The 14,261-nt window shown below is 44.1% G+C and overlaps 1 protein-coding gene across 2 annotated transcripts; it reads left to right on the plus strand.

Annotated features, from left to right (window-relative positions):
• Positions 1-2,981: 2,981 nt before the first annotated feature.
• LOX (lysyl oxidase) lies at positions 2,982-13,423 on the plus strand. 2 transcript variants are annotated; one of them, XM_074570646.1, is made up of 7 exons: positions 2,982-3,860; positions 4,368-4,476; positions 5,742-5,879; positions 8,183-8,339; positions 10,782-10,877; positions 11,017-11,132; positions 12,683-13,423. In XM_074570646.1, exons 1-7 carry the CDS (start codon positions 3,110-3,112, stop codon positions 12,687-12,689), a joined length of 1,374 nt encoding a protein of 457 aa, XP_074426747.1. In that variant the 5' UTR covers positions 2,982-3,109; the 3' UTR covers positions 12,690-13,423. The 2 variants fall into 2 exon arrangements, with proteins under 2 accessions (XP_074426747.1, XP_074426748.1); XM_074570647.1 differs by lacking the exon at positions 12,683-13,423 and having other exon boundaries at positions 11,017-11,136.
• The last annotated feature ends 838 nt before the right edge of the window (positions 13,424-14,261 follow it).

The raw sequence follows: 14,261 nt of genomic DNA on the forward strand, positions 1-14,261 counted from the left end.
AGGCAGGCAAGTGCTTAAATAACTAAATTAATTGCAATCCAGTGTCAGAACTGGACTTTACAAAGAAATTGTATCAACCTTATGAGAAAACTTAATACCAGAGTACTCAACAGTTTCTAGGTCATTTTTAAAGCAATCACAGTACCTGGCTTGCTTACAATACTTTTAATGTATTGCAGAGATTTTCACCTCAATACTTCTGGTCACAGGTACCAGTGGGCTTTTTGATGGTCTAGACAGACCCAAAGTATAAAAACTAGGCATAATTAGGCAACCTGTGAGGAGAGGACAGTAGTGGACTGGCCATAGGCACTTAATAAGTGAAAGACGTGACTCTGGTAGGGATGCCGATAGTGCTTTTCATGGTGGATGAAACCTAAATTAATTAACAAATAAAACTTGTGCTATGGAAAAAATGGCAAACAACATGAATGGCTGATAAATGGGCAAGACTAGCCTCAAGTATGCGTTCTCCAGTTTCATGAAAAATAGTTACTTAATAAAAAAAAAAACAAAACAAACTGGCTAGAATCCCACTGTGTGGAAACATTGTCTAATATCACACATTGGGCAACAACCTGCTGTTTGTAACACTAGTAAGATTCAGAGGAAAATTAGAAAGACAGAAACCTCATTCCTTCAGTGTTGTATTTTCCCTATCTTCAACCTTTCCGTTTTACTCAGTCTTAGTCACTGATTGTTCCAGGCAAAACCTTAAGTGGAGAATAATATTTTCAAATCCACAATGAGAAAGATGAGGGGGGATGAGCAGTCTGCAAATATGATGAATATGAGAACCCAAACCCAACCACCCCTCTAGCAGGCTGCCCAGACCAGTACTAACTAACTGGGGCATCAGGCACAACGGACTTGCGGAAAGACACCAGTTACTGGTTCTGGTTGGGGGCCCAGTCCACCAGATGCTCCTCACTGGCCTGATGCTGGCTAGTAGTGACAACATACACCCACTTTGCTACTGGGAGTATTCCCAAGTGAGAAGACCTTGCTCTCTTTGGTGCATATGTGTCCCGTGCTCCTCAGTGTTCTTCAGACTGGGAATTTTCAGAGTTAGCTGCTGATTTCCCTGTGTTTTTAACCCTCTGAGTTGTTTGGGTGACCACAGGGAAGTGAACAGTGCTTAAGTAAGTCCACTAGGCTGCACACTTGTCTGCAGCACAGGCCTCTTGAGATAAAGAGCAAAGCAAGCCTGGCTTGGCCAGCAGCTGTCACCAGGCACTGGTCACAGCCTCTGACCCACCTGTCCACAGGGCTAACTTTGAGACCTAGGATGGCACCACTGATTTAAGGGGCTATAAAGAGCTACTTTAAAGCTAAGTACTAGTACTAGTAATTGGACAGCAGTGTAAACCAGCATTCACAATCAATCAGAGCCACAACGCAGGACTGCGTCTTGCAGGATTTCGATTATTAAGGGTGAACCATTTGGAGTAATATGCAATTAAAGGAAACTACAATCCAAAAAATGACAGGAGAACTGTATCAAGAACATCAAAATGCAGTGGCAAACATCTGGCTGGCCAGTAGTGTGTGGACTGTTAACCTGACCTGGGGAAGCCGGCAGCGGCAGGAAGGTGCCTTGCATCTACCTCAGTGGGGTAAAAACTTCCAGCCTGGACTGATTGTCTTCGACGGGCATCACATAAGAAATACCCTCACCACCAAACTTTTGGAGAAGGAGAACTTTTGTGTATTCTCCTCCATTCCTTTGCAAGGATTCATAAGCAAACAGCCCTTGGAAAAATACACCCAAAAGGAGTTTTGGCTGAAATCCACAGACCTTCATTCGTTTGCCTCGCTGGGTGATTGGACTTATCAAAACACGGTGTTGATGAACTCTTGTAAAAGCAGGAAGGGAGGGAGAGGCTCTCGGGCCACAGCCTGCTCCTCTTCTCCGGCAGAGTTTTGGGGAGACGCTGCCCGAGCCAGGTTTATTTGTTCTGGTGATAGGGCTAAGCCTCTCCCATGTGAAATTTCACTTTTCAATGAAAACTTACTCGGGGAGGAGCACCGCCAGTATATTTCTCGTGTGACTCATACACAGAAAACCCAAAAGTCAATAGTCAAGAGTTTATTTGATGGAGGTTTTCTCCTAATTAAGAGGTCATTAAGGGGATCCGACTGTTACTCAGCGCTGAGACGAAGGTCCCCAGCAGCTGCTCCAGCCCGGGAGATGTGCCGGCCAGCACATTTTCCAGAAATATGTTTCCTCTCTCGCTAGCGGCCCCTTCCCCCTCCCCGCCACCCCGTTTCTAGTCTCTCCAGCGCTGATGAGCTAATAGCATTTTTCCTTTGCATACTTTGGCGCTGCCCCACGGCATACTCTGGCAGCCTACGTGTGTCTGAGCGCGCCCGCCCGCCGCAGGCTCGGCTCGGCTCGGGGCGCGGGGGGAGGCGGGCAGGGATGGATGGAGGGAGGCAGGGATGGATGGATGGAGGAGGGAGGGAGGATGGGGAGCCCCCGCCGCCGCGCCGGCCCTCGCCGCCCCCACCCCCCCCCGCCACCCCGTTCCCCCCTCTTCGGTCGGGGCGGGCGGCGGCGGGCGGGGGGCGGCCGTGCGGGAACTGTCAGGGCCGCACGTTTCCAGCCGCATTACGTGAACAAATGGCGGGGGCGCAGCCAGCCCAGCCAGCGGGGCTTGTGTAACTTTGCGAGCGTGCCAGCAAGTTTAAAGTCCCTGGTCTCTCCTCCTCCTCCTCCTCCTTCCCTCGCTCCAGACACCAGCGCGGGCCGGAGGACGATGAGAGGCTGATTGTTTGCTCCGGCTCCCATTCGCATCCCCTCGCCTATAAATACCGGGGAGAAGAAAAGCCGCTCCCGCCGCCTCCCCCGGGCCGGGTTTCCTTCCCGACGGCCCGACCTGCCCGATGGCACCGCCCGGGTGCCGCCGCGCCTGAGACCCCGCTGCAATCCTAGCCCTTCCAGAGGCGCAGCCCGCATCCCCCTCGGCCTCCCCACACACCGCCACCACCACCCCCCCCACCCCCCCCGCGCCATCCCGGGCAGGAAAGGCGCCCCTCGCTCTCCGCTCGCCCCCCAACCCGTTTTCGCCCGTTCTCTTCCGCGCCGGCACTCAGGAAAGAGGAGAAGATGCATTTCGCGCCGCCGGGGCTCCTGCTCGCCCAGCTCCACGCGTGCATCTACTGGAGCTGCCTGTGGCCCGCCGGCTGCCAGCAGCCGCCGCCGCCGCGCCGCGACCCCCCGCCGCCCCCCGCCGCCTGGAGGCAGCGGATCCAGTGGGAGAACAACGGGCAGGTGTACAGCCTGCTCAGCCTCGGCTCCCAGTACCAGCCCCCCCGCCGCAGGCAGGCGGCGGAGGCGGCGGGCAGCCCCATCGTGCTGCTGCGGAACAACGGCACGCTGCCGCGGGGAGCCGCCGCCCGAGCCGCCGCCACCGCCACCGCCACGGCCGCCCAGCCCCAGCCCGCCGCCGGCAACCGGGGGGGCTCCGGCGCACGGCACTGGTTCCAGGCCGGCTACCAGGCTCCCTCCGGGGGTCGCGCCGCCGCCGGCGGCGGGCAGCGGAGCCAGGGGGCCGCCACCCCCGCCGCCGCCGGGGCGGCCAGGAGCGCTTCCTCGGGGGCGTCGCGACCCAGCGCCCCCACCAGCCCCGACGGCGGCACCGGCACCGACGGCAACCGGAGCAGTACCGGGGCGGGCGGCCTGCCGCCCCTCAGCAGCTTCAGACCAGGGCGGGAAGATGTTATGGTAGGAGACGACCCCTACAACCCCTACAAGTACACGGACGATAACCCCTATTACAACTACTACGACACCTACGAGAGGCCCCGCCAGGGCAGCAGGTACAGACCCGGCTACGGCACCGGCTACTTCCAATACGGTAAGAGCCCTCCTTCTCCATCCCGTCCCGTCCCGTCCCTTCCCTCCCCTCCCGCCGGCCCCGGCCCCGCCGCCCGTCCCGCTCCCTTCCCGCGCACCACGCTGCCAGCGCGGCGCGTCCCGCGGGATGCGGTGCGGGGGTCGGCGGCCCTGACAGCCCCTCGCTCGGGGCAAAACCTGACCGAGCGGGCGTTTGCACCGCTCCGGGGCGGCGGGAAGCCCGGTGGGCGGCAGTCCCCGCGGCTGGGGCCGGGGAGGGGGCTGGTGGCGAGCTGCGGGGGGATGGGGGCACGGCGGGAAGCCCACCGCGGGGGTCCGGGCGTCGTGCTTGGGATGCGGTCTTTGAGAAAAGCCGAAGGGCCTGAGCAAAAAGGGAGAGCGAGCTCAATGGGGAGGGCAGGGGTCCTTCGCAAAGCGACGGCTCCTAAGGATTGGGATGGAAGCCAAGTATTTGCAGACGTGTCCTGGGTTGATCTTGCTGTTATGTGGTTGGTTTGATGAACTGCAGGTCTCCCTGACTTAGTCCCGGATCCCTATTACATCCAGGCGTCCACGTACGTCCAGAGGATGTCCATGTATAACTTGAGATGTGCTGCCGAGGAGAATTGCCTGGCAAGGTAGGCATCACCCCGGCTTTTGCATCTTCGCTGTGGGTTCTTGTGCTCCTGCGCCCACCGCAGAGTACCTGAGGGCACGGTGAAGAGTGGAGAAAAGTGAGGCTGGAGGGCCCGAGGAAACATAGCCCGGTTTGTAACTTTCTTCAGACCCTGTGGCAGATGGTAGGGTTTGCATGTAAGAAAACAATACCACCATATTAGCGAGACAAACTACAGATGCTTTGAAGAACCTACATTTTTGTGAAAAGTTATATTGCACATTTCTATTTTCAGGCTCATTTGAACATATCTGAGTTTTGCAAAATAGAGGCACCTGAAAAACCCACTTGAATCTGGTGATCTTCATGTCCTTCGTCTAATCCAACCAGATCATATTCTACTCCATTAAAAAAAACACCCAGCACAAGCTACTATTAAAATTATAACATGCTAATTGCCTCTGGCTATTAGCCTTGTAATGTCTCTTAAGACTGAAATCTCCATGAAAAGTGTTTCAGCGTCTTTTAACAGGCTGAAATAACAGCTTTGCTATGAAGCTAGGTCCTGTCCAGTTGGCAAAGAGGGATTTTTCCTGTTTTGTTTGGAAAGAAATCGACATGGCTGTTTTTAACCATTTTAACTTGTTTGATACCTTATCATGCAAAACAGATTTATTTATTTACCAACACCATTAATTGATGTCAGACTGTTTCCAGGGTCAATGCTCTTTCTTCGCTTGCTGGAAAGAGTGGCATAAGAACCAGTATTTTTTATGCTAACTTTGCAGTGAAGGCTAATTGAAATGTTCTTGCTGGCTATCAGTTGATTAAAATATTCCAGTACTTAAAAGACTGTAGAAAATGGCTATGTGAAACAGGAAAATGCAGCCTGAGGCATATATTTATTCATTTTTTTGACAACAAAACCAAACATCTGTTGTGTGATCTTACATACACAGTGAGTTATTTTGGTTAACAGCAACTAATGAAATTGTATTTTTAGTACCAGAGTAATTTTACAGCTAAGTGATGATCTGCTTCAGAGATGGAGGCAGAGAGTCAGCGGCCAAACTCCTGCTTATATTATTAGAAGCGGATTTGAATCTTACCCAGGTCTTGGTCTGACACCAGGCACTCTGAGCATCACCGTGTGGAATTATTGTCTCCAATGCATGAGCTTTAATGGGGCTGAAAAGATCTTTGCTAACAGTTACTTCTGAGACAATATAAAGTGGTTTTTAAAGTGTTTCTTGCATATACTTATGATTCTCTTTTGCATTATTACAGTTCAGCTTATCGAGCAGATGTTAGAGACTATGACAATCGGGTGCTCCTGAGATTCCCCCAAAGAGTGAAAAATCAAGGCACGTCAGATTTTCTGCCCAGCAGACCCCGTTATTCATGGGAGTGGCACAGCTGTCACCAGTGAGTGAAGTGCTCAGTATGGTACCTTCTAATTATCTTTTTCACTAAGAAATTGTCACTGATATGGTGACATTTTCTAAAACTCCAGTGAAGCGGGAGGAAGTCATGGGGAAACTTTAGCTTTTTAGTGTCTGATTAATTTATGGTAGTGGTAATTACTCTTTGTATAGCCACATGAAACCAAAATGGATATGAAACTTATCTAAAGTATAGAAGTATAAATTCATTATAAATACAAGTCTCAAGTCAGTTTTGACAGTGGCACCTTTTCCCTTTAAGTGTATTTCACACAGGTTATAGTCCGGTTACATTTAAGTGGAACGAGTAAATAAAAGTCCCAATCATGTTATAATAGCTGTGGAAACCCAAAAATGTAAATTTACTATAATGTTCCCTATAAGATACCATTGTAAGCATTGACCCATACTAGACCTGCATTTCATGGGTTAGTTCTTGACACAGAGTGGTCTGGTCGATATGGTAAAGAGAAGATACTGAGCTAACTTATCCCATTATCAACATCCTTATATCATGATGCTTTCAAATAGCAGTGGTGCCCTAGAAATAGCAGAATTGCTGGACACGTGGCAATGTAAATGTAGTAGGACATTTTCAACATTTTGGGAGCAGGTAGCGCTGCAAACTTGTACCTGTTCAGAAAATTCACATGCAGCTGTTGGCAGGTTTGTTCCAACATTTGCTGTTTCATAGCAGGGCCAATTGTAAAATACTAGAAAGCTTACCTTACTTCCACCTTACTTAAAATACAGTACTGCTGTTATGGGTACATAAGTGGTAACTTAATATTATGCTATTAAAAAAATAGCATGTAATGTGGGCTTGAGCTAAAGGCCCCTGGAGTCCATGGAATATTTCTCTCTAGCTTCAGAGACTTTATGCTTTGCATGAAAAATCAGTATCATTAGAAGAAATTCTTAAAAAAAAAGACTGTTATTACTAGTTTATAAATCTTGTAAAGATCAAAGAGCTAAAACTAAATCAAACCAAACAAAAAAAAGCCTCCATAAATGCTTTAGTTAACTGCCACCCCTAAAAAACCCACCACCACCAACAAAAAAAAACCCAACCCTGATGCTTACAAAGTTGCTAAATGGATGAAATGGATAGAGAGCAATTGAAATCTTCCATTTGTAGAAAAGCAGTTCCTTACTCTGCCACGCTATCACTGTCCAGATGCAAAGTGTCTCTGATGTTGATTCAGTTCTTGGACAGAAAATACATTGCCTACAAAAAAAAAATGCATTTTTTGTGATCATTTCCATGACAGTGAAACAAGCTCATTTGGAAATGAACTATAACTGCCAATTAGTTTGGCTAGCCATCAGACTTCAGTGTTAGTCATCATCATCTGTGGACCGGTTTTAGCATTCCTGACTATGCAAGACTCACAATGCGCGCTTGTGAAACTTGTGTGCTCCCCTTCGTTTCAACAATACGTTTGGATTCTGTTTAATTTTCTCTTTTTCATATACCTCTTGAGCTGAAAGCATTTGTAAATAACAGCAGCCAAATGCTGCACAGACAAAGTGCAGGTAGATAGTACAAGTTTAGTTTTCCACATGTTTAGAAAAACTGAAACTACAAGAATAATGTGTGTTCAAGTCCACAGTAAGAGCAAGAACTCACTTTGTGTGAGAGCAAGAAAAATGCGGTGCCCAGATCAAAAGCATGCACACTTTTGAAATGGAGACTACATTAAGTATAGACTACGAATTATTGTCAGTGGACAAGATCTGCATTGCCAATACACAGAAGCTGATTTCTTTATGCAGATTTTGTTGTCTCTAATGTTATGAATGTGTACGTTTATTGAGGGCCATGGAAATGTGAAAGCAAATTGTTGGGTTTTTGCCATCAAGTAGCAAGCTTCCCTGGAATTTATAGCATGTGAGGTAAGCATTCCTAGTGAAACTCTGGCTAAAGGCAGTTATAAGATGTACAATTCAAATATGAACTACTTAATACTTACTATTGTTAATGGAAAAGAGCTGAAACGGGAAATTTTGGAAAAGCAGTGCTGCTATGGAGTCTTTCTCATAACAAATTAAAATCTATTATTTATTTATTTATAGAAGATGGCATTTTCATAGTCATCGAAGATGAGAATAATGAAAATAAAACTTAATTGAATGGCCAGTAACAGCAAAGTATACTAACACAAAAGTTCTGTATAATAAATAAAATTTGGCCGTATCTAACAGAAGGTAGTTCAAATAGGATTTTGTTAAAATGTTACTGACAAGTTGTGATCCATCCTTAATAATCTGTCTATGGTTTAACAGACATTATCACAGCATGGATGAATTCAGCCACTATGACTTGTTGGATGCAAGCTCACACAGAAAAGTTGCTGAAGGACACAAAGCAAGTTTCTGTCTTGAAGATACCTCCTGTGATTATGGATATTATAGACGGTATGCATGTACAGCGCATACGCAGGTAAGAGTTGGTTCAGAGACAACCAAGTTTCTTTCCTCCCTCTAATTTATCTTTGGATATTTTTTCCTACCAATCATCTGATGCCCTAAATTATCTGATGCCCTAACTAGCTCTGAAATTCTCCATCACAGAGGCCAGGAGAGCAACTTGGAGACTTGCCATTTGCCCAGGTGCTGCTAAATGTGGGCATCTCATTAAAACGCAGGGACACTCATTAGCCTAGCATCATTGTTAAACACAACACAAGTTCTTGTGCTTACAAGACTGGTCAAGCGAGCTAAAGGGAACTCAAGACAGAGTCAGTAAAGAAGTGGTTTCCAGTGTTCATCCCCCACAAACTGCTCGGTGATGGCCCTTGGCTAGTCCCAGTGTTCATAGCGAGTATTTTCTCCCTCGCAGAGCCCGAGGCTGCAAGGTGCTGAATTCCCGTAATACCTGTAGCTACTGGCTGGCAGCCCGACACAGAAAACTTTCAGCATACTTGTATGCGTGTATAGAAGGCTGTTCAAGAGACTGGCAGCTGTGTGGGCATTATGATAGGTCATATACAAATGTAAAGCAAGGTGTTAGGGCTTATTAAAGGAGTATATAAAAAATAGAATGTACCATTATGATATTATACAAATCCAAGATAAAATTCCTACCTTGAATATTGCATGGTCGCCACCTCTCAAAATTGCTACAGAAAAGCTTAAAAAACCAAGCCAACCAACCCCAGGAGAATAATACGATCAGCAGTGTAGTACAGCTACCACAGTAAGACATTTCGTAGACTATTCCATTTGGAAAACCAGAAGTAATGCCAAATCTTGAGTGCTCCTGGATGGAAAGAGGAAATTGTTGATATCCGTGGTTTCTCACAGTCCAAGAATTTAAGACTATCCAAAAGAACTGTCAGGCAACAGCTTTAAAACAGAGAGGAGCAGTCTTTTGACCCATGAATAAAGTGTTAAATTCCTTGCCATAGGATGTTGCAGAGATGAAAAATAACTACATGGGTTCAAAAAAAATTTAGACAAAGTAATGGAGGTTATTAAACACAAAAATCAGATGGTACCCCATGTCTTAAATACAGTTAAATGCCTGGTGGAATGAATCTGCTTGGGTAAAGGACATTACACATCTCATTTCTTCTGTTATTTTCTCCTCAAGCATCTGCTGCTCACCACTGTCAGAGACACTACACTGAGTTTGATGGATCTGTGGTTTAACTCACTGTGGCCATACTTATACATAAACTTGTATCCCTTATTCTGCAGTTTTTAATCTAGGAGGTAGTTATTTTATCACAGAGAAATGACAGCTATGCTTCACTGGCTGACGTGTCCACATTTGAATTTTAAATATAATGAATGATCTGCAATACATAAAGGCTTTGAAGAGGTTTTATAAATATCTTTCCTCCTTCTGTAGACTATGACATCTAACTAAGCAATGTACATATTTTACAGCTGGAGTATTTGTGTCACTAGAATCCCGGCTGTGTCAGCGTTTCCACTGGAAGCCCATATTTCAGGGGTTTGTAATTGGACTGTAAAACTTTCCTCCAGCCTCAGACTTGGCACATACATGCGGGAGTCTGAGCTGATCACCAGCTAGGTCAAGAGGGAATTCCTGCAGGACTTGGGTTTTGTGCACTCACTCTGTGTGTCACCACGACAGATCAGCTTTGCCTTGAGCCATCCGTATCGGCCACGGTTAAAGACACCAGATTTGAACCGCCGATACATTCGTACGTGGAGATGCTTACTAATGTTCCTAACAGCAAAGAAGTTTTCAGAAAAGATTCATCTGAAAGAAAGGCTGCATTTTCAGTTCTGTCAGATTCTTGTGTCACTATTTGCCTCAAGAGATGCCATGGAAGAATTTTTCTGTGGAAAAATTCAATGCGGAAATGACCCTGGACTCTGCTATTTGCAGATGGCACTTTGGCAGAGTACACCTGTAGCAAAAAATTGCATCATTCCTAAGGGTAGAGACAGGTCCCAACACGGTGATCAAGTTTGTACTCAAGGACCTCAGAAGCTATTGACACATTTGTTGAGATTTACAGATATTTAGGTCCAGTCTTTTTCCAGTTTTGATTTTATTCTCCCCTTTTGTAAAGAACAGTGAGTAATAGCATCAACAGAACTTACATAAAAGGAGTACTGTAACAAGTGATAATAAAATATAGATAAAATACAGATATTTCACAAATGAACAACTATCAATAATATAGGTGTTTTTTATGCAGTAGTAACACAGTGCTGTTTATAAAAGTGATATGTTAGACTTACGTGTTCTAGTTTAGATGCCAAGAAAAAATAAGTCTCATTGCCTGAGGAAATTTTCTTAGTGAAATGTGAAGGTTAAGTGAACTTCAGTCTGAGTGTCCCTAATGTCTAGAATGTTACTATTCCTGGTGCTTTTTTTGACATCCGTCTTAACTTTGTTTTTAAGGGACTGAGCCCTGGCTGCTACGACACTTACAATGCTGATATAGATTGCCAGTGGATTGATATTACAGATGTAAAACCTGGAAATTACATTCTGAAGGTAAGGGTATTGGGTGTGGGGAAGTTTGTTTTTTCTTTTGTTGTTTTTTAAAGCAGCAAATGATATGCATACCTCCTTTCGAGTGTAAGTTACCGACTTAAACCTGGAGGTAGGTAACACTGTGCTTTCTCCCCTCAAGGTGAGTGTAAACCCCAGCTATTTGGTGCCTGAATCTGATTACTCCAACAATATAGTACGCTGCGATATACGCTATACAGGCCACCATGCATATGCCTCTGGCTGTACAATTTCACCGTAAGTACATTCCTTTGTCTTTGCACCTGTTTTATATTCATAGTACTAATGTTGACAAACAGGTTTATAAAGCTTAGAGATTTACTTTATATTGAAAAAATAACTCCCACCATTCTTTAGAATGTTGTTTCTTGGGTTTCAGGATCTAGCGTGTTGATTCGAAATTCAGATGGTACTTTTCAAAGGTCATTTTTGGCAGGAATGATGGGAACAGTTGCTTTGCTGTTGGTAACTGCATGGGGTTCAAATCCAGACATCCAGTAATTAGACTATTTCAGTAAGGCTAGCACTGATTTTTAAAAATTATTTAGTCTTGAAAAGCAATCATAAGTGAGAATTTTGCTCTTGCAGTCGTGCCATCAGGATGTACAGCACTTTCAAAATTGCTGCTACTGTCTGGGCTGCCAGATAACTACCTCTGGGTCGTGCCTTCTTTGTGTTTGCACAAAAACCTTTCTGTGCTCATTCAGTACCCATTTATAGCATCCACACAGAACTGTCGAGCAGCTACAGAGTTCTTAAACCATTCTGCAAAATCCCACACATGTATGTTACTTTGCTGCTGCTGCTGACACAGCAGCCATCTTCCCTGAAACAGTTCTTCCAGACACGCTCCATTTACAGTTTAGTTCTTTAAAAGTTTAAACAATGCCACAGTTAGGCCTTTTTTCTTTTTTTTTTTTTCCCCCCTCCGAAAAGGCAAATTCATTTAATTAATGTTCTCATGGTCGATCTGCTGTAGCTTAGTATCTGTGAAACACACACACAAAACGCGATCAGCCTTATGTAACACAGAGGTAAGCAGTTCTCAGGATAATGTATTAGCGGCTCGTACGAAATATGTATCAAGGGGTTTCATTTGGATTGCATAAGGATGTGTTAACCTTGTACAGAGGTTCATGTGAGATAAATTCCGGAGCGGTAAATGAAAAGTAAAATAAATGATCAGTATAGTCTGCTGTAACAGTGAAAAAAACATACAGAATTAACGTGACTATTGCTTAATTGGCCTTTAAAATATACACTCCTTAATTTGTATTAGGAAGGCAGTAGTTAAATGAGGCTAAAATGAGAAACATTTTTTCACGCCAGTGTGGAGATCTGTATTTATCATCGCACTTTGGTCATAAAGGCGACAAGTTAAATGGCTTCAGCAGAATCCTCTGTTTGTTCTCACCGTGTGGTGGTCAGACTTGCAGGAAACAGAGGAAAAAGAACAGGCATCCTGCAGGTCATGAGCGATTATTTTTGGCGAACCCGTGGCAGTAGCTTTTAAAGCATTTCTCTGTCACAGGAGTGATTAATTGGTACTTCTAGGAACAGCGTTTCTGCTCACATGCACGTGGAAGGGAAATTTATGCTTCACGCTTTTAACTTCTAGTCTCAGCGTACCTCTGTAAATGTTATCAAGTAAATACATTCATGCAGCGTGAAGAAACAAGATTTCTGTTATTGTTTGTTGACGGCGTCTTCAAGCTGACAAAAGGGTATTTAGCAGATAACGTATGTGCTTGGTCATCTGCATAACTTTGTTTCTTTTCTTTCAACAGATACTGATAAAGATGCAAGAAAATGGATGAGATGGTGCCAAATGTTTTGAACTGAAGTATCATTATATAAACTTCGATAGGATGTAAACACTATAGAAACAAAACTGCAGAACATACATACACCCACACACCTTATGTGATTTTGAAGCACTTTGGCTGCTTCTCAGCCAAATCTGTAACTGGATTTTAAGCATTTAAATTGGCATTACATTTTTTTAGTATTGAAATGTGTGGAACTGGTGATTCATGCACAGATACGTTAAATTTTGGAAATCTAACTCATTCATTAAAAAATAAGCATTTATTAACTCCTGAAAATTTGGAGCTTAGGTGATAACAGACTTCAGTGAGAATATTACTGTGAATGAGTTGAACGTATTTTAAAAGGTAGCAAAAATTATGTAAAATCAATTAAATAAAATGCAAGAGAAAGTACTGATGTCAGCTATCTCAGAAAATACCAGAATGAAAAACAGCTTAAGAATAATGCTACAGTACCATTAAAATAAAACTTGCTAAGACATGTTGATATGAATGAGAAAAGTATGTTCAGTTTTCAAGGAATATTAACATATAGCAGAGAAGTACATATATATATATATATCAGTTATACCCCTGCAAGAAAAGTTATGTTTACATTTTTAATACATTAGAAGTTTTTCCATTTTCTTAAGTGAAAAACAGATGGGGTTTTGAAAGAAACCTTTCATCTGTGGAAATGAATTAAAGACCTTATCCACCTTTCTATGTTCAAGAGATTTTTCAAGGTGGGGCTTTTAAAAGACTTCTGCAAACTTAATGTGGATGAAAATAAATACCTGTCAAGAACAGGGCTCTGGGAGATCATGAAGAGTCCCTGATGTAGTCATCTGTGAGAAACATCCAACTTTAACAGGTTAACCATCAAAATAATACAGGCAATTAACTCAGGTGGCACCACAAACAGAAGTAGGTCAGAATCTCTAACGAAGTGTTTTTATGGTAAAAAAGCCTACTACCTGCTTCCCCCTTAAGTACTGTATTTGACTTTAAAAATGTATATTTCAGTATTAAACAATGAAGTTGAAAATATACTATATAGAGAGGGAGAACAAAAGTCAATGTATTTAACATCCTACTTTAGGCTGTTCAGGAACCAAATACAACATTGTTAAGGGTAAAAGCTTCCAGCCCAAATTAAAGTTTTTGCTGAACTGCTTAACTGGTGCTGGGTACACTACTCCTCCTCCCATCCCCAAATTATTTTGCTTTTGCAGAGCACCCTGCTGTAAGCTACAGTAGCTGTGATTTTGTTTTTAAACTGTGAAATAACATATCACAAGGGGATCTGGCTTGGTTTGGTTTTTTTTCAGAAGATTTCTGATCATGTAAAATGAAGGGATCTACTTTTGAAACAAAGGGACCTAGAAATATTGATTGGTATTGCTGAAGTTTAATCAGCAGTTCAAAACACCTAATGAAGCATGGAAAGCTCAGTATGTTTTTAAAAAAATTGAAAAATGTGCTATTCGGTATAGTTAAAAAATGAAAAATCTGAGGAGTATGGAGAGGTTTTATTGCTATTGGGAATACTTCAAGC

Source organism: Larus michahellis, chromosome Z, assembly GCF_964199755.1.
Source record: "Larus michahellis chromosome Z, bLarMic1.1, whole genome shotgun sequence".
Taxonomy (NCBI): Eukaryota; Metazoa; Chordata; class Aves; order Charadriiformes; family Laridae; genus Larus; species Larus michahellis.

Coding starts and splice junctions, on each gene's coding strand:
- LOX (XM_074570646.1), top strand. CDS start 3,110: ATGCATTTCGCGCCGCCGGGGCTCCTGCTCGCCCAGCTCCACGCGTGC. Junction 3,861..4,367: donor CACCGGCTACTTCCAATACG/GTAAGAGCCCTC, acceptor GATGAACTGCAG/GTCTCCCTGACTTAGTCCCG. Junction 4,477..5,741: donor GAGGAGAATTGCCTGGCAAG/GTAGGCATCACC, acceptor GCATTATTACAG/TTCAGCTTATCGAGCAGATG.